Source organism: Thunnus maccoyii, chromosome 9 (assembly GCF_910596095.1).
Source record: "Thunnus maccoyii chromosome 9, fThuMac1.1, whole genome shotgun sequence".
NCBI lineage: Eukaryota > Metazoa > Chordata > Actinopteri > Scombriformes > Scombridae > Thunnus > Thunnus maccoyii.
The window spans coordinates 10,541,146-10,564,934 of NC_056541.1; the positions used below are offsets into that span (position 1 = coordinate 10,541,146).

Genomic DNA, 23,789 nt, shown 5'->3' on the forward strand with positions numbered 1-23,789 from the left:
GCCCTAGAAACATGTGCATGACATAACAGACACTATGTCCAATATTTTTCCAGTTTGTGTGTGATATAGTCTGTCTAAACCAACATGTTTCTACCACTGTGCCTCCAATCACATAATGATGTTGCCAATGGCATTTTCTTGTCTGACTAGAGAGGAGTCAATCACATTTCAATCCAGTCACTTTACATGTTTAATTTTCCTCAGTGTGGAAGAAAAACCTTTATGTTAGCACCATAGTCATTTCAAAACAAAATAACTGAGGATGAACAGTCTATCATCAGTCTAGTCTGTGCAGTTTCAATTTACAATTTTAAAGTGATTGCACAGACAGTGAATTAACTGTCAACCCATGTAAGTACAGAGTGCAAAATCAAGCCGTTAACAAAGACATTTTTTGGTCTGTGATGTGCTCTGTTATGAGACCACAGGGATGGTTTATACAACAGACTCTTTGGGGGACTTACCATTCATATTCTTCAGATGGTTATTGTGTGTGAATTTGAAAAACAGCTCTTAATTTGTCAATATTCCTACATTCACCCCATGCTGCTCAGTTTCGTCTCTTTACCAGCTCTCCCTCTTTTCTCCTCAACCTCCTATCTCTTCTACAAACTGACAGGATGCCAACAAAACATTTTCTCATGTTTGAATGACTGGAAGTGGGAATAAATAAAATACTAGAACACTAGTGAGACTTTTTACACTGAAGAACTGGACTCTTACCAAGTCTCACTTTTTCTGTTTTTATTTTTCTCAACTGTTAAGTTTTGAAGTTTGTCTGACTGGCAGGTCTGAGCATTCACACTTCTAAAGGTTACAGGGAGTTTTAAAAACTGCCAAATTTATTTCTAAAGTACACGTCTGTCAAAATGACTGGCTTCTACACGCTCCTCACAACACGTGCATAGAGACAATGACTCAAACACACACACACTGTACTATTATTTCACCAGTCTGCCATCTCTTTATTCTTCACCCTAACGCAGACTTTTGCATGCTGAGGCGGTCCGGACAGCACCAGTACTGATTTAGTGATGGTAAAGTAGTAAAGTAATTAGCTGCTGATAATGATGACACCCAGAGCTGAGGCTGGACACTACTTCTTAGCAGGAACAGACAAGGAAGCCTTTTAGCAACTTCTTTCTTTGAGTTGCTGGTTTTTCTTCAAAATTAGTGAGTAAATATTTCAGTAAAGCTGTTTAAAACCATAAATGTTGACTTAAATTCCTATGTACACCTAACATGTGCGTTGTGTCCAGCAAGCCGGGGATAAAGGGTCTCCTAGATTATCATAGAAAAACAACGTGGATGCACACATTGTAAATCTGCGCTGGGGATTGAGGGCTGAAGTTTTGGAACACAAAAATGTTTGTTTGAGCTTTACTCTCAGAATAGATTAACTTTATTGGGTTGCTGACAGTTGACAACCAGGAAATGCACCCGCACAGTACTTCAAACAAAGTCTCAGTGGGTACAGGGCCCAGGGCCTGATCTCATTAAGGGGTGCTGAAGGAATGCTCAGATGAGCTAGCCAGCGTTCTCTGTCATCTCTTCATCCATCCCTACACTGTGGAAGCGTTCCGAGATAAGGTCTATCCCCAATTCCAACCCTCCTGTAGAGCTGAATGACTACTGACCTGTGGCCCTCACATCAGTCTCGGTAAAGTGCCTGGAGAGACTAGTGCTACCCCGCCTCCTCTCACAAGTAAGCCCCACCCTTGATCCTCTGCAGTTTGCCTACAGGTAAAACCGCTCAGTACGTACCACCTACAGTCACTTAGAAAAGCCGTGTACATATGCCAGGAATCTGTGGATTTCTCCTCGGCTTTCAACTGCATGCAGCCCCACATCCTCTGCGCCATACTGCAAGAGCTCCAGGTGGATCCCCACATGATTCTCTGGATACTGGACTTCCCCCTCAAAAGGGAGCAGTTTGTCAGTGTCAACAGTTCCACCTCTCTTGTCATGTTCACATCCACTGGCACCCCCCAGGGGACAGTGATTTTCCCAGTCCTGTTTTTGTTATTTCCCAAGACCTGAGTAGCTAGGACAGAAAAGGAATGGCTGTGAAGTTTGAGGAGGGCACTGCATTGGTCGACACCTCAAACAGCCCTGCCCATTTTGAGGAGGAAGTGAAGAAGCTGTACCAGTGGTGCGAGGAGAACTTTCTCCAGATAAACGTGAGGAAGACAAAGGAGCTCCTTAGAGACTTCAGAGGAAGGCTGAACCTGTCCCACAGTTGACACTCAATGGAGAGGCTGTGTAGAGGGTTAGCAGCTACAAGCACCTCAGGACCACCATCGATAGTAGGCTGACCTTCAACAACACACAAACCATCTTCAAAAACTGCCACCAGCATATCTACCTCCTATGGAGGCTGAGGCATCTGGACATAGCCCCTCCCATCCTCCGCAGCTTTTACATCTGCCATATAGGGAGCCTCCTCACCTTTTCTTTTCTGGCTTGGTATGAGGGGCTCTCAGAGGCCTACAAGGCCAAACTGCAGAGGGTGATCACTTTGGGCTCCAAGCTTCGTAGGGAGCAGTGCTCAACCCTCCATTAGCTCTACAACCAGAGGACAGTGAAGAAAGCAACTAAGAGTGCGAGGGACTCAACTCATAACTTCAGCACCTGCTGTCAGATCCTGCCCTCTGGAAGGTGATATGCTGCCCCTGTATTCAAAACAAACAGGAGCAGGGCAAGCTTCATCCCCTCTGCTATTAGGCTTCTTAACAAACATAACACCCTGGAACCTCCTTGCCCCCTCCTTCTGAAAGAACTTTTATTTATGTATTTATTTATTGTCTTGTCTGTTAGGATGGTACTGACCTGAGCAAAATGAATTTCCCTTTTGTGGACAATAAAAAACATCCACCCATCCATCCAACCGTCCGTCTATATACAGTACACAGCTAAAGTGGTTTCTAATGCAAATGTTCCCTTGAAAAACTGAAAAAAATGAGTGATCTTCACATCCATCCATGGCTCTGTCAACTTCAGCATAAACTAGACCTACAGTAGACAATAACCATCACCATCATGCTGTTGCGCCAAAGAGCAAATTATCTATTGTAGAAATGACCAAAGAAACAAAGAACCTTATAGAATAAACAGATTTTTTACATGTGATAAACCCAGAACTTTGTTTTCAAACCCTTAACCTATTAGAAGACAAGTTTGGTGCAAGAAAAAACTGCATCATCTGCATGCATATTACAGAATGGAACAGTAGATATACCAAAGTTCACCAGCACTACCATGGACAATATCGCATTTACAGTACTAAAGTGCAATGTACAATTACGATTCCATAAGAAAAAACCTGCGCATCTTTGAGACTCCAGTCTAAAAGGTACCCTGTGGCTTTTTCTTCTAAACAACAAAGTTATGCTTATATTCAGTGTTTCTCACCAAAAACTGTTGAAATAGGAGATACAAACAAAAGAGGGGCCCATTCATCAAACATTGCTCCATAGTGCTGCTAGTGGTCAAAAACTCCATAGGGTACCTTTAAGGAAGAAATTCATTCAATCTAAGCAGTGACTTTTACATTAAAGATGAACTCCCGGGTTTCCCCGGTGATTTATTTACATTCGTAGTTTTACACATGTGTGATATAATCGTAACGGAAATACTGACAGAGACAGAATCAAAAGGAAATTGATTAGAATCCAGTACCACACAGAAGTCCAGTAAGAAAAAAAGGCTACATCTGCATTAGTATGAAAATCTTTCTCCAACTTTCCCCAAAGATCAAATGCTTCACTAACATTCATGTCTGTGACTTTTTCAATTAACATTCTGATCTGATCTCCCAACATTTGTCTTTTGTTCGTGTTATTGGTATTGTACAGACACCCATTTCGCTAAATAGTGCTACAACTGACCAAAACCACTGAAGTTCATCTTTAAATGCATTAATTTGCCTTTAGACTTTGTCACAATTATTCAGCTTTTCCATGTACAAAGCAATAGAGGCTGTACTGTAGCTATTTGAAGAGAACACATTGACAAACATGGAACATAGATACAGAACTAATAAATACATGCTTTTGTGGTGAAATGAACATCTGCTCACTTTCAAATCACACTTGATCTAGACCGACTTATTCATACAATTGTTTGCTAAATAAGGGCAAATGTGACTAAAAAAAACCTTCCTTTGAAGGGAGATTACATTACATCAATTCATGCCTTGATGTCTTGGGCGGAATGAAATAGAATCAACAGTCACAAAATCATATGAGGGTTAGGATTTGAGCATGTAATACATAAGAGATAATTAACTTTTTTAGGTTGTTTTTAACTTCAATAAGTTTAGTTTTAACTCCTAACAACCCACTAAAATCTGTGACTCACTTTGGTTAACAGGTTGGGGTCACTATCTTTAAATGCATAATTATAATGTTAACGCAATTTCACAGTCCAAAAAATATATATATGTTCATATTTATATACATGTAATAAAGCGGTACACACCACATAACAATGATATGTTGATATGAGCTGAGGTGTTCATCCCAAATCTTTGTGTGTTTTTATCTGTACACTTCCATGGATTTTTACAGTGGTGACACAGACAGGTATAGTTCCTCACTGTCTGATAGCAATCAGACTGTGAAGACAAAGCAAAGCTCCTAGTGCTAAATTTCACTTCTCTGTTGCCTGTTGTGTCGTATTCAAAAGCGCTGCTGTGCAACATCATGTTACATCCAAAAGATGAATCCAGTTCACATTTACTTTCACACATGGTAGCCTAAGAGCAGCTGCTTGATCACTTGGTTACAAGCTGGCCTATGGAACAGTGCAGCTCATGTTTTCAAAGTCTCCGTAGACTTAATGTTATTATATAAATACATATTTTTTGTATTATTTTGACGTACAGATGTGTTTCCTTTTGTATGCCCTGTACAATGCACAAGGTACCTCTGAAAATTGTACCTGCAATGCTCTTTGCACGTCTCCCTGTACCAGTAAATTTGAATAAAGTTCATTTAAAAACTAATCTGAATTCTTGTCAAGTGGTTCTCTGTTGCAGGTTGTTTCTCCAGCTCTGTGATGCTTCCTCTTTAGTAGTTTTGCAGTTCAGGAATGTTCTTGTAGAGGTCCAATGAATCAGGATTGGAGAAAGCTCCTCTTTGCAACACCTCCCGGCCAGCGACCACTTGTTTCACAGCTACCTCCACCTTCTTACCACTGATGGTGTACTGCAGGTGAAAGAAGAAAAGGGCTGTCATTCGAGATGGAACTGACTTTTACAGCTGTAACCACTGCAAAATGATAATCTGACAGGTTTCTTCATATCTGATTGATATTCATATTTCTCTTACAGGAATGTCTCTGGTCTCCAGCAGCAGGGCGGGTACGTGTCGGGCAGACAGAGCTTTTCTAATAGCTCCTTTAATCTTTGCCACCAACTCTGGACTGAAGGGCTTTCCAGGTGCCATTTTCAAGAAGAGAATAACACGCTCTTCTCCATCAGCGTTGTACTGAGGAACACAAAGACTGTCTGACACTTCCTCAAACGCCTCCACTGTAGAGATGAGGAGAAAGGAGAGGACAGGGCATTGTAAAGGTTAAGGAGACAAAACATAAATTAGGAAGGCAGATTAGAGGCAAGGAGAGAAGAGGAGGTGATAGGTGAAGAGAGTAATTGAGCAAAGAGAAGAGGAACAGAGGAGATAAGAGGAAAAGATTCAGTGTATTGTAAGAGTTTTGCTACTTTCTGTTGTTGCTGAAGTGTACAAACTTAAAGGATGAGTGATGGGATGGCAAAATGTTATTTTCATCAACATAAAAGAGCGATCGTGACTCAATTTAAGCTCACACTCACTGCCATTTCTTTGCATCTTTTCTTACACCCACACCCCGCTCCACATGTCATTTTAAAAGCTCACCAATATTGTAGATCTCTGAGCTGCCAAAACGGACTCCGTTGGGGTTCAACGTCCCGTCACTGCAAAACAAACACAAGTTCAAGAGTCAAAACTTTTTGTGTCTGTCATGTAGAAACAAAACATTGTGCTACACATCATATAATACACAGCATGGCAATATAGAAATAAAATCCACCAGCGTACACAAACTGAAATGTTTAGCTCCATTTACAGCATCCCCATCTTATGTTCCTGAGACATAAAGGAATCTTATATTGACCTATAAAGAAGCAAGCTTCTAAACAAGATGCTGTAATTATCATTCTATGGCAAAACTTTGTCCAAAAAAGGCATGAAATTCAAAGCATTAACATAAGTGATTTTCCCTCCAATATTTCATAAGTTTAGATAACTACTGTAATAATGCAACCTTTTCAGAAGAGGTAGGTCTTCTGTGAGTAGCAGGTTAAGTGGCTCACCTTCTGCCCAGCATGACAATGCCTCCTGTCTTTGGGTTGATTTTACAATAGTCTCCATGGGCCCACACACCTAGAAGAGAGAAAAACACAATTTAGTTCAATTCTTTTATCTTTTCGGGGAAATTACATTTACAGAAATGTTGTGATAGTAAAAACACACCACACAAACTAACTACAACTGACCAAAAAGAATATATGCAATAAAAAGATAAAATAAAGGAAAAATAAACTCAAGATTTTGATAAAATGCAAGAAAGTAGGTTAAATTCTACATTATTATATGCAGTAGAAAAAAGAAACAAAGCAAGGGTTTTAAATGTTGTAATATTTTTATTGGGCTACTGTACTGGATTACATTATATCATACAAGTCTATTTTTGTAGTTACTACGTGTAAATGTACAATGTCTACAAGAAAGCTTACGAATATCTACACACTGTGTATATCTGTGTATGTGTTCTCACCAGGAAATGTGGAAAAGTAAGCTTTGTGGTATTTGCTCCCATTCTCATCATTCCAGAAGTGTGTAGGCTGACAGGGGATTGGCTTCAAGCAGACCAGCTCCCCGCTCTCTCCCCATACAGGCTTACCTGTAGAACAAAAACAAAGATATCACAGGAACAAAAACAAAGTTAGCAAGTTCAGATATACTTTACTACAACACACACATATACGTGTGCACACACTGATAAACACAAAAACACACTCAGAAATACACACCTACACAAATCATTCTCAGGTGAAAAAAAAAAAAAAAAAAAATCACCTGGTAATGTATCCCACACTCAGAGAACCTGATAGACTTTAGTGTGTGGTTTCACATAACCCTCACCTCCTCCCTCAGGACGGTGTTATAGGCTTAGAGATCGACTAAAATAATCCCAAGCTCTTCCTACAAAACTGCCTTTAAATTATCCCTCAATCCACTCTCCTTTGAGGTGGTGGAGACACACCAGTGCAGCCTGCAGCAGGGATCGGAAGCTGGAGAATGAGGGACTAAAATCAATAAGAAAAACATAAAGGGCTTTGAAGACTCCCAGCAAGATAAAATATCACTGTTTTTTCTGTTTGGATTGTTAATGAAAAAGAAAATGTTTCACTAAAGTTTTTACCTGTGTTTACCCAGGGAAGGTTCAGTAATTGTTCACAATTTTTCTGCCAACACATACAGATGCATGGGAGAAACCAACTACAACCAATGTTATTCCTTTAGCTCCAGAAGCAGAGAGAATGTTTGCTCAAGGGCATCTCAGCAGTTTATTTTCTTTGTTTTTGCTTCTAATTAATTTTCCCCATCAAGATTTTCCCCAGTCTCTCCTGGGACTCAAACTAGCCACTTTCTTCACACCTCAAGGTGATCAGTCCTCCCTTTTGTCAAAGTGGGGTGCTCAACAAATTGATTGCTGAAGTGATTTGGCTGAATAGAAAGAAAAAGCAACAATATTCCATTTCAGGACAATTCACCCACTATGAACACACACACGCACTCATACACACAATCTTACCATCAATGCCCCATGCTTCCACAGCCATCCCAAGGTTTCTTGTTTGGATCTCACCCCGATACACTGGAACTGCTGGGTTCTGACCCATAAAACATGACACTATGTCAGTGCCGCCTGGTCAGAGAGGTGAGAGAAAAAACATACAGAGGAAGAGATGTAGTTAGTTGATGGTCTGATATGAAACGTCTCACTTAAATTTGCCCGTTTTCATTAAAAACACAGTTTTTGTTTACATTCAACTATGTCTATCCTTATTATTACTCAGATTAGTTGATGGTATTTTTTGCCTTGACAGTCGGAAGTGTGTAGAGACAGGAAATATGGCTGTGAGAGGGGTACATGCAACGAGGGTCAACAGGCGGAATCAAACTACAGATGTTGCAGTTATGTAATGTGTATTTTAACCAGTAGGCTCCCGGGGTGCCTGCTCTACAATGCTTTTTAGTCTTTATTGGCTAATTGCTGCTAAAGAGCGAGATATTTTCTGTTGGATCTGGTGGAGACCAAACCAGAGATAAAATGAGCAGGAATATATGAGAATTTTTCTGCATCTACTGGAAGTGTAAATATGCAATACTTGCCTATTGCTAACACATTAGCCATGATCATTTTTCAGGTGTAGGAATGCAACTAACAGTCATTTTTATTATCAGTTAACCTGTTAATCATTTAGGCTATAAAACAATGTAAATATAGAAAATGCCCATCATAATTTCCTGGAGCCAAAGGTAAAATCTTCAAATTTCTTGTTTTGCCTAATAGAAGATATTCAATTTATAATAATATAAAACAGAGTAAAGAAAATCCCTACATTTTAGAAGCTGCGACTAGCAAATGTTTTGCATTTTTGATTGATAAATGACTTAAATGATTAATGGATAATACAATTTTTTCACAATTTTCTATCAGCTAATCAATTATTTGACAACTGGCACAAATATGATGATATTTTGGAACGTTATGCTGCCCCCTGATAACCAAAAATCAACGTAGTTCCATGGAAATCTGTATCAAATTGTAAACATAAATTTCTTAATTTGTTTAATTCAAGTTACAGTACCTGCAGTGTACCGTACTGCGATGTAGGAGTGGACATGTGTCGAGCAGGGATAAAGTCACTAAGCAAAACATCACAGTGACCACCGTCCTGAGTCATGATTAAACTTGGTACTGATATCTATCTGGTAGCACGACAACGTGAGCTGGCAGCTGCTCTACCTCCACTGACCTATATAGGAGTTCTACTCCATTGCAGTACATTCCTAAAACTGTTATGAACACACACACACACACACACACACACAAACACACTTCCTTTGCCGCACCATCCATTTTTCTCTTTCTACCTTCCAATCATCTACTATTTCTGACATGTTCTATTCATCTCCTTTCCCATTGTTCCATCTCTACCTCCGTTTCGTTCCCTCTCTGTATCACAGATTCCATCCATCCATCTTGTTTGCCTCCTCTCAGTTGCTCTCTGCCCTTCTACTGCTCCTTCCTTCTCTCTTCTGTCTTTCTGTTCTTTATTCTTGTTCTCTCTCTCTCTCTGTCTCACTTTCTTTCTTTATTGAGCTTTAATTGGCTCCCAGGAGGAAGAGGAAACTTTGTCTTCTGATTAAACACACACACTTATAGTGGGAAGACGTGCAAATATTTTATTATTACACTCACTTTAATGGGTGGGTACACCCACACACACACACACACACACACACACACACACACTCAATCATCAGCCATTTAGTGTGTGTATTGTGTGTGTGTATATATTGTGTCACACTGACCTGATGTTTCTAACAGCATTGACTATTCTGAACAGTGAAGAAAAAGATTTTTGAACTCCTCGGCTGATGTATATGGATATATATTTTGTATGTGTGTGTGCGTGTGTGTTTTCATATGTGTAGGTGTGAGGGCTTTGAACATCTTCTGGCACAGTTTGGGGTCGGACAAAGCCACCAACTGAGACAAAAAGGCAACCAGCTAACCTACGAATGCATTCATGTATTCAAAAATTGAAATATAAAAAGAATACACAGAATGAAAGTCACAGGAAGACTTTGCAAATTCATGGAAAAGACAAACAAAAGAGAAGAAGAGAAGAGAAGAGAAGAGAAGAGAAGAGAAGAGAAGAGAAGAGAAGAGAAGAGAAGAGAAGAGAAGAGAAGAGAAGGAGCAAAAAGGGGAGCAGAAGAGTGACATATGGGCAGTCAGACGGAGGTATATTAGAATGGAGGGAATCCAGCAGTGAAAGTGTTAAAATCCCCCAACGAGGAGCGATGGGGGTCTGACATCCCTGCTGATGGGCTTTACACACACACACACACACACACACACACACACACACACACACACACACACACACACACACACACACACACAGAGACATAGTGAAATACACAATATTTATACATTATGTAAAATTATTCACATTTTAAGTCAAGCACATGTTTGTGGACACATTCACACACACATACACACTGTCACACAGGGTGAAATCGGCAAAGGGGCCCATCACATATGTCACCGTGACCACCAGTCAGTCACATATGCTGTGATAAATCCAAAGAACACGCACACATGTACAGAGCGTTGACCTCGGGGGTCAAGGTTAGGTCGGTTGGCAGCCAACGAGGTTGCAGCCTGCTGTTGCCCTTGGCGACAAGGAGGAAACTGACTGGGGCAAGACCTGCTGTTCTGAAGAAAACACATGGACACGTACAGGTGTCCCTTACATCCACGCTCACACACACACACACAGAACTAGTCCTGTAATTCCAAATAATGAATCTTGAACTAGGGTCTTATTTTTTATCATTTCCAACACCATTTCTATCAGTTTATTCACCAAAATACCTTGTTAAGAACTGGGAACACAGAAACCTCGCTACGGCAAAAGTCTGACATGGCGATGGAACAAGCAGTGAAAGGATCAGACAAGCTATAAACAAGCCGACAGTTTGGCCACATTACCTCAGTTTTCTCCTCCAAATAATTTTGGCTAACCTGAAGGCTCTTACTAAAACTTGATCTGATCGTCTTACTGCTTGTGTTGTAACGTCAGGCATCTTTTTGGTATCTTTTTAGATATTTTACTTTAACAACCCCCTTGTTGGGCTCATAGTGACTTCAACAGTGGCCATTTAGTTACAGGATGACCTCTGACTACCTGCCAAAAGCCCCTGGGTTGTGGCTGAAATCACTCCCTGTTGTCTACCTACTGCACTACATTGACTTTTTATGTTCCGGTTCTAAGCATAACATGTATTCATTATATTTTCCTCAAAAATACCCACAATCAAAGGAGAAATGTAGTGTCCATTGCATGTACACAGGTTTTTGCTAAAAATGAATGAATGAATACTTCGCCTTTGATACATGAGTAATGAAAAAGGTACAACACTACACCTCTCAGTGATGACCGAGTAGCAAATTCCTTGGTTTGAAGCTGAAGCCAGTGCGGAAATAGATGTTGGCTCCACAAAAAATCTTGGATCCAATTAACTTTCATTGTTAATACAAAATAATAAGTCAATCACTTTTTTCAAAGCGTCATTATGGTCTGAATTGCTAAATTTGGGCCCTGTAATCATCGCCCCATTAATCATATGTGAAGACTTATAGTAGCTTTGGTGTCTGCCGTGTGAGCATTGATTGACAGTTCGCTAACCTGCTGCTCTCCCCGGCTGCGGGACTCACACTGAGTCACTTTATTTCGTAGAGTTTAATGTTACATGACTACAATACCTGCTCTATTAGCACAATTTACCTAAAGTGACAAATGTTAGCCAAAGTGTGCACCACGCTGTGCTCCCAGTAAGCAAGTGTTCGCTTCAGTCCGAGGTAACGGACACCCCGCACTCCTCGTTTGGAAGGTCCTGGTTTGGAAGAGATGGCGTCAACCATAAGCACCAACTCTGGGTTTCAAACCGGCCCCAATGCAAAACCAATGTCACACCTCCACGCTCCATCCATCTTTAGATGCAGTCAACGGTGATGACGCAAAACGATGATTCACAAGAGTCTGAAATATCAATTTACTGCCCACCACAGAGACTATTGAGTGTTTGTTATGTAGTAAATAGCGAATGAGGGAGATAGTCTCACACGGCCTTCATTATTACCACAATAACTATTTCAAGGTGACCAAGATGGATTGCCAGTATAAACTGGTGCCGATACAATATTTGTTGACAAATAACATGGAAAACATATTTCTGTAAGTTTTAGAGACAATCAGCTCTTACTTCCATTTCTCTGTCTGGCTTTTCCCCACATTTCAGCCTTGTGGATGACATTTCAGTCTACGTTTGTGTGTCCAATCCTTCCACCTACATGTCATTGTGTGTGTGTGTGTGTGTGTTTACTATGCCCATCCAGGATGTCATTCACAGTGTTTGTGTGTGTGTGTGTGTGTGTGTTGTGTTTGGTCTTGTTAGTGTGTGCATGTGTGACTCTCTGAGCTGCTACTGAATGTGTGTGTGCTTCTGTAATGCGTCAGTCACCCAGGCTGTGCTAAATGTTAAACGTTTCAGGACTCACAGAGAGAGACAGGTAGCATTCTACTGCCCTGTCAACATAACAAAGGGCTGAGAGCGCCTGTGTCTGTCTGTGTGGCGGGGCTGCGGGTGGTGAGGGAAATGTACATTTCTATACCATTTATTTTTCAAAAATTTTCTTTGAACGTGCCAGTCTTTTTGTTTTAGTGTCGCAGATTCTTTTTTTTTGCTTGTTTGTGTTTATAGTATCTTCCAGCATTAATGCAGTAGACAAAATGTTTGGGAAAAGCCACTGTTATTTATTTGTATCCCTAGATGGAACTTAAAAATCCGTATCAGTCAGTCACCTGAGATGGAGCCCAGCAGCACGTTACTCTTGATGCATCGGTAGACGTAGTCGTAGCTCTGGGGTTTGAGAGGAGAACCAGTAGACAGGATGGTGTGGAGAGACTGGAGGTTGTGCGTTTCCCCTGGGGGAGAAATACAGAAAGAGGGAAAAAAATGAGAAAAAGAGAAAAGAATAGGACAAAAAATGATTCAAAATTGCTTTACACATATACTGCGCAGCATATCTCAATAGAAATACTCTCTATTATTGTATCTGATAACATCTAAGTCCTTCTTTTAGTACTGACCGAAATGCTCCTTTGCATCAAGTAATGAAAATTGTCAAGTATCAAAGATTGGCAATGAATGTTTGCTCAGATTCTTTGTCTTCATTAATTCATTTGTGAGCTAAATCTAATTCTAAATGACATTTTATTTGGCCAAAAGTTCTTATGTGGCTGCTTGTCTTAAGACAACACTGATTAATTTGAGAAATTTGGTAGAGAATATCATTTGGCTGAGAATATTGTTTGAGGAAAAAAGGGTTTTATGCTACTAAAGTATTGTTTTGGTATCAGTGTTGAAACTCGGGTATTGTATTATTACCATATCTAAACATTTCAAATTACCCAGCCCCAGTCAGCAATCATTTTCACATAAATTAAGAATCCACACACAAACACAATTCCAACATGAGCCTGCACCTGTGCACAGCTGTGGTTCCATGCACCCCTACATGTTGTGTTAATACAGTTTGCCACCCTGATGTGACACAGCACACACACACACACACACACACACACACCTTTACTCACCATCCCTGAGGTCTATGTGCACGCGCTCTATCATACACACACACACGCCCAAACCACAAGCCAATAACACCCTGCAAACTAATAAGCTTCCAGCAACCGACCCTCCTCCCATAAGCATACAAACACAGACACACAAACGTACACACACACACACACACACACACACACACACAGTGGGAACTCTTGCTACCCCCCATCATGCCTCCAGGTGTCCGGTCCAAATGTCAGCTCAGGGAAAAGGGCCTCTCCGCTGGGACAGCCAGTGAAGAAGCTCCCCTCGCACGTCCCAGCCCACTGGAGGCATGCTTGCACGCACACATAAGCACAGAAACACGCATAGACGCGCGCACATTTCCACTCTGCCATGCTCCTTTTTCCTCTAATAAGCATCCAAACACAGAGACACAATGCCAACTGGATCAAATGGATGGCTGACTGAAGGGGGTGGGGCAGAGATAGAGAGAGAGAGACGGACGACAGACAGACAGACAGACGGGGAAACAAGCAAAGGTTTATTTGGAGATTTTGTTTTTCGTGTCTTACTGTTTAGCCGCAGAATTAGGAATGTGTTTAGCTAATTTACAGCTTGCAGACAGACAGATGCAAACACATAGCAGGCGCCATGAATAAAGATTTGTGGTGATTATAACAGCACATTGGGAACTGAGATACACAGAAACTGTTGCAATAAACATCAGTTATAAGTGTTAATTTAACATTAGGAAGAGAGGAGAGGAGAGGGGAGGGGATAGGAGAGGAGAAATAAAGCTTGTTCTCTTAAATACAGTATGTACCTTTACAAAAGAGCACAGAAAGCCCGAAATTTCTTTCACTTACTAAAAAGGTAAGTTTCTCTCTCAAACAAACAGCAAAGAGAGAACAGCTTGTACGACGGTTAGCGGGGAAGACTAATAAGCACCGACACGACTCTGATTATGTATAGAGACCTGCTTCTATCTCTAGAGAGCTGTGACACTAAAAGCAATTAGTTGGTCCTATCCATGACTCATATGAATTATCATAACCGCACTTTTATTCATTTGATTCAGTGTCAAACACCAGAACACAGACCGAACCGTTGATTCACGCAGTAAATGGCATAAAGGACATTTAGAGTCAAACAGCGTCACTATTATAATCATTATCGTGTCCATCTGCTCTTATTGTTCCAGGTTCTATTCTGAGAGAGTAGATGTGTGTATCAATGCGCATGTGTGTGTGTGTGTGCTTGTTATTCGTGCGCATCCACGAGTGTCTCTGCATGTCTGTGCGCATACACGCGTCTGTGTCTGTGACCGCAGCTCACCGGGTTTCAGGTTCCTCTCCTGCAGCACTGACAGCCACTTGGCCCCGGTACCAAAGATAGTGATGCTGGAGAAGAGAAAGAGATAAAAAGAGAGAGAGACAAGAAGAAAAAAAACACGGAAATTAATTTGTTTAATGTAGCAACATAAAGGATCAGTGAGGCATTCCTTTCCAACATTTGAAAAATGAAATACAATTTCCCAAAAGTAGAAGATGTTTATTATTTTTGGGAGAAAACAGTGTTGCCGACAGTGACAGCCATCGCAGAAGCCTCCTACATACAGTATATGTCCTCTGCATTGTGAACAGCAGACACTTTAAACAACAGAACCAAATTAGCAAACACTATGAATCATACTCTGGGAAGGATGAATATTGTTGTCAAATTTCGTGACAACCTGGTCATTCATTTTGAAGATGTAAGACCGATGTGTTGGGCAGATGCTCAGAATGACATTGTGAAATGTTACCGTTATTTGGATTGAATTCAAGATTTTATCCATTAAAAATACAAGTTGCAACTCTGCCCCAATATAAAATGTTTTATTTATAAAATGGGATGCATAGTGAAAAAGACTTATGAGACTTTAATTTTGACAGACTTTTGTCAAATGAGTTTGTCACTTAAAGTGTGTTGCTGTTCTACATTTTTCATGGCTCTATTTTGAACTGCTGTAATAATATCTTGTATTTCCACATGAACACAAACAAAAATGAATCCACTGCTTGAAAACTAAAAATTAGGGCTGGAACTAATGATTCTTTTTATAATATCAATTAATCTAACAATTATTTGCTTCTTAATTGACTAATTGTTTGGTTTGGTGAAATTATCTTAATGGTCATTGGGATATATGTAGAATCTGAGCAGCAACAAGGATTCTGCTAGGAGAACTAAACCCCCCTTAATAAACACACATAAACATCAGATCTTACTTAACAATACAAAAACTTGTATGGTGGAAGGAGCTGCAACAGCAACCAGCTGCTAGTAGCAGAGTAATAGTGAGAAGTGAGGAAAGAGAGTGTTTCAAAGGCCATGTACACCTGTAGAAATATGACTGGATACTATTATCCAGCTGATGCGAAGCAGCTAATGAATGAGCCACTTGCGGTGACGCTTGAATGAAGCAGCTGATCCCAGTCAGCTGATGAAAGTGCTCCGCCTGAATTAATGTAATGCTCCATTTGTTGCCCTGAATCTATGCATAACAAGGCATAATATAATTTAAAATAGAAAGGGCAACAGTTACTGAACACCCTTTGCCCTTTGTCCCATCTGCTCCACTGGAGCTGCTCAGCAGCGGTTGAACTATGCAGCTCCCAGGAGAGGAGTGTGTGTGTCACTGTGTAAACGTAAAGCAAGGTGATGATGGAAAAAAAGAGTGTGTGTGCTCAGTCAACCCGTCCAGGATAGATAAGGAAAATTAAGAAAAAAACAAAACAAATCCTGATTGGGGATTGACATTCAACTGAGCAAACAAAAGAGTCAAACACAATAATGTTCAGTCTTGCGAGGACAAAATGTCTTCTTTGTAGACGTTCCACAAGGACATAATTTAAAGGGACTCTATCGACAGGATGTTTGCACACATTAACACTGGAGCCAAATTATTTTGGAAGTTTGCTTTCTTCAGTGTGAATGGAAGTCAGTCTGACAGCTGACAACAGTTGAACAACATGTGGAAGGCAAGAAGTGACAAAACGTCACTTCTGTGTTCCCCTACAGATTTAATTTTAAAACAAAAGGCCTTTTAAAGTCTGGCTCTGTGAACAGCGTGTGTTTGTGTCTCAGTCGGTGTCTTCCTGTCTCTTCAAGTTATTTTTGTTGACATCAAATCAATCAAATTGCCTCCTATCACTATGGTAACCATGTCTGTCAATCAAATATAAAAAAAAAAAAGAATCTCTGGTTGTTTTGTGTCTGTGGGAGACAAGACAACTGTCTGATGCTTGAATGGTCAATAACCAGGAATTGGTTTGTGGTGAAGGATGTGATTTGCTCTCGTGGGTTGAAATCGATTAGTGGTAATAGAGGTTGTTGATAGGGTGAGTGAAGGGTGGTGGGTTAGATGAGGTGAAAGGGCGCAGGTCTCAAAGAGTAATCTCTCAAATGGATTGAAGTGAATGATGTGCACGCACGTACACACACACACGCACACATCTCTTGTCACTTCCACCTCTGCATGCCTCATCGTGTGTCCCCACTTCACCCACTGAAGAGTCTCATCTTGAAATCTTTGTGACTGTCTTGACTGAAGTCTCAGAGGTAAGATTTTCAGAACACTGCTGCTTTACCTGTCTTTTATTCTGTCTACATTTAATCTTATACACATATATATCTTTTTAGAGACATTAGCAGTGTAGCTCTAGGGATGGCAATGTCAGTTGGTTGGTCCACCAGTTTGGTCTATAAGTATTGGATGGATTGACATCATATTTGGTATAAATACACATGGTCCCCAGTGGGTGAATCCTAACCCTCCTATCCTTTGCTGATCCCCTGACTTTCCAGCTATCGCCATCATCAGGTCAAAGTTTTCACTTTTCTAATGAAGTTAAATTTAGATTTGTACTTTGTGTTCGGTGCAAATGAGCATGGTGACATGCTAACTAAGACGGTGAACATGTTAAACATTATACCCCCTACACATCAGCATGTTGCCGGGCTGACATCAGCGTTTATTATCAAATTATGCCTCGCACAGCTGCTTGTGTATGGCTGTAGACTCTTAGTCTTGCTTACACAAGCTTGCTTTCACTTTGGTCCATCAGTTGAACATTCAGTCCATTAAATCTACTTCTTTTCAAGGCTGTATCTCTATTATCTAATTCCTAAGTCTAACTTAAACCCTTCTATGCTGTTCAGTTGTGGGCCTTGTCTTTTTCCTATTATCTTCCAATTTTAAATTGAAAATCTGACCAAAAATGACATGAAAAGGATAAATGAAAAGTACTACAATAATGTGTGTATATATTCTATGTGTGCGTTGGTAGATACAGTTGATACCTGTTCTCCACATTGACTTACAGCCACTAGATACAGTCCCCGTTCTATCTGTCATCTCTGACCCCCTGTCTCCGCATCTGGATTTGTTCATTGCTGGCTACCATGGAAACAGTCACTCTACTTTGATTGGAGGCAGGTGGCTAGGTGTGGCTGCTGATTTGGTGTTTATGATGGAGGGTGGAGGAGAAGCTGTGACTCTCTGTCGTGAGATTGTGTGCCTGCTTGTGTAAATGTACGTGTATGTCCATATCAAGGGAGGCATGTTACTGGAAGCTACTGAGTCAATAAGAGACACTCGAAGCCAATCAGACACAAGAGCACCGCCGAGCAGTTATTACATTAATGTGTTTCTACCCGTGTCATGATTTGGCAGTTGAAGTCCCACTTGTCAGTCCATGTTTGCTAAACGACTCTCGCCCTTGTTCTCCACCCCAGGAAGAACTGTAATATAAAAATGAGCCATTGCTCTCTGCTCAGGTTACAAAAGCTACTAAAAACAGATTTGCACATATTAAACACACCTCATACTGCATCATTTTTGAAAGTCAATACATGCCAAATTTATTAGGGTACCTTGGTGTTATTGGGGAATCGTACAGTATGATTGACAGTGTCCATCTCATGCCAGCAGTATTTCAGCAATATGAATTGAATTAATTTCCATTTCCTTTGACTGCTGCTTCTACTCACAAACAGGATTCTGATATTTAGCCCCCCTCCCTAATATGCAAATGTTATTTCTCATGTGTTACTGAAAAGACAGACATGTTAAAAGTGATTTTTTCCATCAGCACTTCAAGCTTTCTGGCATCTAGAATTGTGAAGCTCTTCTATTTCGTGATATAAAACATTCTCCATTTGTGCCAAGATCAAACCTGGCGCCACATAATTCAAGAGGTAGAGTAAAGGTTAATACAACTCAAAATGAATGTGGTAATGGTTTAAAAAAATCAAGTGCTACATTAAGCATTTCATTTTATATTGATGAAAACTGTTGTCTCCGGTTTGCCACATAGGAAAACAGAATGGCAAATATGTTAAATTGTTATGCCCACATGTCTAAAACTGTAACTGAACTGGCAGGATGGAAATCTGCTAAACTGTAGTTACCTCCTTGAAAAAGAGTAAGTGAGAATTTTGCTTGGCATTAGCAAAAGAGAACATTTACATAGATGGTACAAGGAGGAATCTTTTCTGACATATCAGCTCAACACATAAAGTACAAAAAGATGGAATAGACAAGCTTATCCTCAGAGGAAAAAGGGGAGCCTCATTCATAGATGGAACCTGTAGTATAAATGTTGTAACCCTTTGCTTTCTTTACCCAGGAATGCTACTGCTTATGTTCCCACTACAGGGCCAATGTAAGATTTCAGCAAATCTCCTGAGCTGGTAAGTTTCAGGAAAATCTTTTACAAAACAGTTATATAACACAGGTATAGGAAGTTGTCAGAGCATTTAAAGGTTAAGGAATATGTAAGATATATATATATATATATGATGTCCTGTTGTAGCACAATTTGTGACAGAATTTCATCCTAGCAGTTTACACTCAAGGTTTAGTAGAAGAAGCAACATCTGAGCATTGCCACCTAGAGAGATGAATGGTTTTGATTTTTTCAAGAATCAAAACCAAAAACTTAGTAATAAACTGATCCACTATTCAGAAGATTGCCTAAAAATATGTTTTGTGTTACAGTTCAGGTTCCCAACAACACAAAGAATTGTCGTCTGAATAAATACAAGGTCACTGAATGAAGAAGAACTTTTATGGCTTTAACATTAGTTAGATAGCCTCTCCGACGTTCACTCTCGCTACTGTGTGTTGTAAAGCATAAAAAACTACTGGACCACTAAAAATAAATGCAAATCTACAGAGACTTTTTCTAATGCTCCAACCTCCCCTCTCCCTTCTCACAAATCAGCTAATCTGTAATGATCCATTTAAACCAATATAAAGGTTGTTGTGTAAAATTACCAGTCAGTTCCCATCAATGAAAATGCCATCTTCATCTTCATCATCAACAGCAAAGCAGTTATTACAATGATACAACTAACCAACAAATTTCAAGGCAACGGGTGGAAGCGTCTCCGAGGCTCTGACAGATTTAGCCCCAATTAAAATACCCAACCTCAATTCAGAAGATGAGGGTGTAAAAAAAATGTTACGTCAGCCTCTCCCAGAGGGTTTTTCCACATAGCACTGGTATGTGAAAAATGTGTCTGAGGAGACACCATCAGCACTTAATTGGTTCAAAAATCTTCTCACGGTTTAAAAGGTTCTATCTGTCTTTCTGTCATACAGTCCTCCATTTATTTCCACTATGTCGGTAACTCAGGAAACAGTATTCTAACCTTGTTCCTCTAATTTACAATTCCCCATTTTAAGTCCATCGGGGAAAACAGTCGTAGATGTTGTTGAAACAGAGGGACGTTCATCTAATCACATAGCAACAACAAACTACAGTGTAATGTTTATGATAACCAGCAGGGTAGGAAATTACTAGCATCTAAACTCTACCAGCAATTTTACCAATCATCATGTGAAGATCCTAATATATTTGATAAATCCAAATAACTAGTAAGATTGTGAAAGGAGCTCATTAGTTTTAGGCTCCACAAACAGATCCTGTCCTGAGATTCAGCAGTAGAAGTACTTTTTCTTGACACTTTTCCTCTTGCAGTTTCTACTACTCCCCATTTATGTCAAATTTTTCTCCCTCTTACCAACTCCCTTCTTTACTGAAGGCAATATGCCATCTCTGCTGTACTGAAGATGTGTCTGTGGTATCACTGCCTTAAAGGCTCTTACTTTTGCTGACCATAGTGGGGGGGTTTTTTTTCACAATATAACCACAGGTTGACTGAGTGTACTCAGTAGTGCACACATAGTCACACAATCTCCAACTGTCAGCTTTAGTAGTTTGGTTACTCAAGGGCACATCAGCTGCAGTTGGAGAATTCCTCATGGACTTCCTCCACCCGGAAATTCCTGCCTCCTCTGGGATTTGACAGGGTGAGAGTGAGATCGATACAGTGACTTTGTGATATATAGAATTGAATTTTCACAATATGCTTAGTTACTTTTCATCAAATTTAATAAAGTCCCCCTCCAGTCGGAAATATGTTTTTCTACTTGTTCCCTCAGTTGGACATTTGAGCTTCACTGTGCAGAACGATGCACAGTATGTGCAGAGTTTGACACTACACACCTGTTTTCACATTAATCTGCTGAAAGTGGAACGTTTCTTTGTGCTCAACTTAAATCTCAGTTTAAGACGTGTATCTACCGGCATTATTTGCCACATCGACAACGACTAGTTTGCAGCTAATCGGGGTCCAATATACAGCTGAGGTTCTCTTCTGTTATTGTGCATTTGTTTTAATTGCGACCTGCCAAGGGACTGCAGATGAAAAAAAATGGGCTCCGAGCTAACTCTGGTACAGTACATCAAATGGAAATACTTGTGTTTTAATACTCCATATGATCCCTTACAAATAAAACAACTCACTAAATAAATGAAGATGTCAATTTAAGGACAACAAGGTAACTGAACTTATTTTTGGTGGAAAAACCATATCAGACAAAAATTATTATTCCGTCTCAAAACAGGTTTGGACTCTTAGTCTGGACTAATAATATTATTATTGTTGTCTTGTCCCTGCAGCACTTCCATAATGGTATGTGTATACTGTAATTAGGACAAGTGTATATTACATGTGAAATTAGGTTTAAAATCATACACTGAAATGAATGAACTGCTGTATTCAGAGGCCATTATGATTATATAGCATGGGAGCTGAATTTAAATAAACAATAAAATGAAAAATGCTGGGGAGTGTTGGAGATTATACAACTTGCCTTTTGTGACATTTAAACCAAAGTACACAATAAGGGAAAAAAAATATGTTTTCCATCTCCCCTGTTATATTTGAGCCAATTAATTGCCTGCCTGCACACACACTCATACATGTGTATCCTTGACCCTTTCCTCTATTCTCTTGCTGTCTTCAAAAGACAATAGAAGATCAATACTGGGCTTACATCTGCTGTTTATATGGTGGTGATAGTAGTGGTGGTGGGAGACATTTAACAAGACAGAGGATCTGCTGTAAATATCCTCCGAGCTCCTTCGGATGTGAACCTACAGTGTGTGAAAATATTTCTATAAGATAAAAAGGAAAAGGAGAGTAATGGATATGTATAAAAACTAATTCCCAGGACTAATTTTCTCTCAATAAGTGAAGTAACTGAATTTGCAGAAAGCTGTTCTGGGCGTATAAGAAAATGTTTTTCAAAGATGAAATCAGGTGACGTACGATCCCTCATCTTTATTTGTGATACTCACATCATCCGTTTAATAGTGTGAACAGCCTCTGAACAACATCGCAAACTTACGGTTTCAGCTCACCTGACTGTCTTGTAGAGTTTGACCTTGGTTTTTGGGTTCCTCCAAATTTACAACATCACCATCAATTTCAATAACAACAGACTTAAGAGAAAGCTGATCCTGCTGACTTAAAACAGCCTGTTCAGCTGGTTAAGACACATCGCTGCACTTTCAAAATGACAAAGAGGCAGCTCATCTGTGGCAATCAATAAGGGACGTTTGGGGTGTCTGTTGTGCGTTTGAGCTCTGAGAGATGTTTCTTTTAAATCTGTGTGAAACTTATTCTAGGCTACGTACTCTCGTACAGCTGCTGCCTGGTGGCTTGACGTGACAAGTTTTGAAAAGTTTTTCCTGTTTTTCACTGTGTTTTCTTCCAAACCCTACACCAAATAACAGCCATGCTTATCTATGCCATACAAAATGGATTTAAATCATCACCACGGTATACTCATTTTCCTCCTCTTTCCTCTGTATCTATTCTTTTTCTATTCAACTCCTCCTCTCCTCACTCCCCCAATTTTAAATTAGCAGTAATATATTAGTATGTAAGTAACAGAACTAATAGAACTAATAGAACTTATGACAAGAACCCTTCATAATAAGAGTATGCTTTAAAGGGTCTATTTCAATGTTTGGGCAGGCGTGTGTGTGTTTATAGGTGCGTGCATGCATGCGTGCGTGCGTGTGTTTGTTGCTAACTCACCCGAGCTGGTCTGTTAGGTTCCACAGTACATTGGGTGTGGGCACTAGTGGTGAACCGTCATATAAAACCACTGAAGCTCCCACTGCCAGAGCAGACACCAGCCAGTTCCACATCATCCAGCCAGTCTAAGGACAGCGCACATACACGCACACACACACACACAGGGACACACAGACACAATCACAGTGGTCAGTTTATCTGGTATAAACACTCCTTTCTCATCAACATGGATAAACGGGCTGCAAAATGGAAAACTCTTACAGACTGCGAGTTATGTATGTGTGATTCACTGAATTCTTTGTGACGCGCTCCTTGTTTGGCACCATCCCTCATACTTACTAATAATAATGACTGTGCTATAAATTCTTTGGGATTTAACACTATAAAATTATATTTCATAAAATAAAACTATTAATTAAAACATGAAATTAATTATTAATTGTTTTTTTTAACCAAAAGATTAAATTGATAATAAAAGTAATCAGTAGTTGCAGCCAAAATTCACACAATTCTAAATACAACAGGCAGATATTCAGTTAGAGTGTCACTAAACAGAGAATATTATAATATAAGAGGTTCTTAATAATCTGAAAACTTCTCTGTGTGCTTGAGAGAATCAATTTCTATATCAAGGGGATGACAACATAGGGGTGTCACAAACCCAAACCACGCAACAATTTGTACTTTGAATTGTGCTCTCATCACATGTAAACACATATATAAATACTCCCAACATACAGAAGTTGTGGTTTTAATCAGCTTAAAATGGGTGTTCCTCAATGTTTCTCATCAAAGGAGACTTTTAGGAACAACTAAAAATTATGCACAGCTCTGACCTTCAGTACTCAATGCTTCTCATTAAGCAAGATCTGTTTG

General features: G+C 39.9%; 1 protein-coding gene across 1 annotated transcript in view; it reads right to left on the minus strand.

Annotated features, from left to right (window-relative positions):
- Nucleotides 1–3,551: 3,551 nt before the first annotated feature.
- aacs (acetoacetyl-CoA synthetase) overlaps nucleotides 3,552–23,789 on the minus strand; it is a 36,530-nt gene continuing 16,292 nt past the window's right edge. Inside the window, exons 10-18 of the mRNA XM_042422123.1 lie at nucleotides 22,914–23,038; nucleotides 14,811–14,875; nucleotides 12,710–12,832; nucleotides 7,861–7,974; nucleotides 6,820–6,945; nucleotides 6,356–6,425; nucleotides 5,898–5,956; nucleotides 5,331–5,533; nucleotides 3,552–5,207 (exon numbers count right to left, since the gene is read on the minus strand). Of these exons, the coding sequence (XP_042278057.1) occupies nucleotides 5,070–5,207; nucleotides 5,331–5,533; nucleotides 5,898–5,956; nucleotides 6,356–6,425; nucleotides 6,820–6,945; nucleotides 7,861–7,974; nucleotides 12,710–12,832; nucleotides 14,811–14,875; nucleotides 22,914–23,038 (1,023 nt within the window). The 3' untranslated portion in view covers nucleotides 3,552–5,069. The remainder of the gene's footprint in view (nucleotides 5,208–5,330; nucleotides 5,534–5,897; nucleotides 5,957–6,355; nucleotides 6,426–6,819; nucleotides 6,946–7,860; nucleotides 7,975–12,709; nucleotides 12,833–14,810; nucleotides 14,876–22,913; nucleotides 23,039–23,789) is intronic.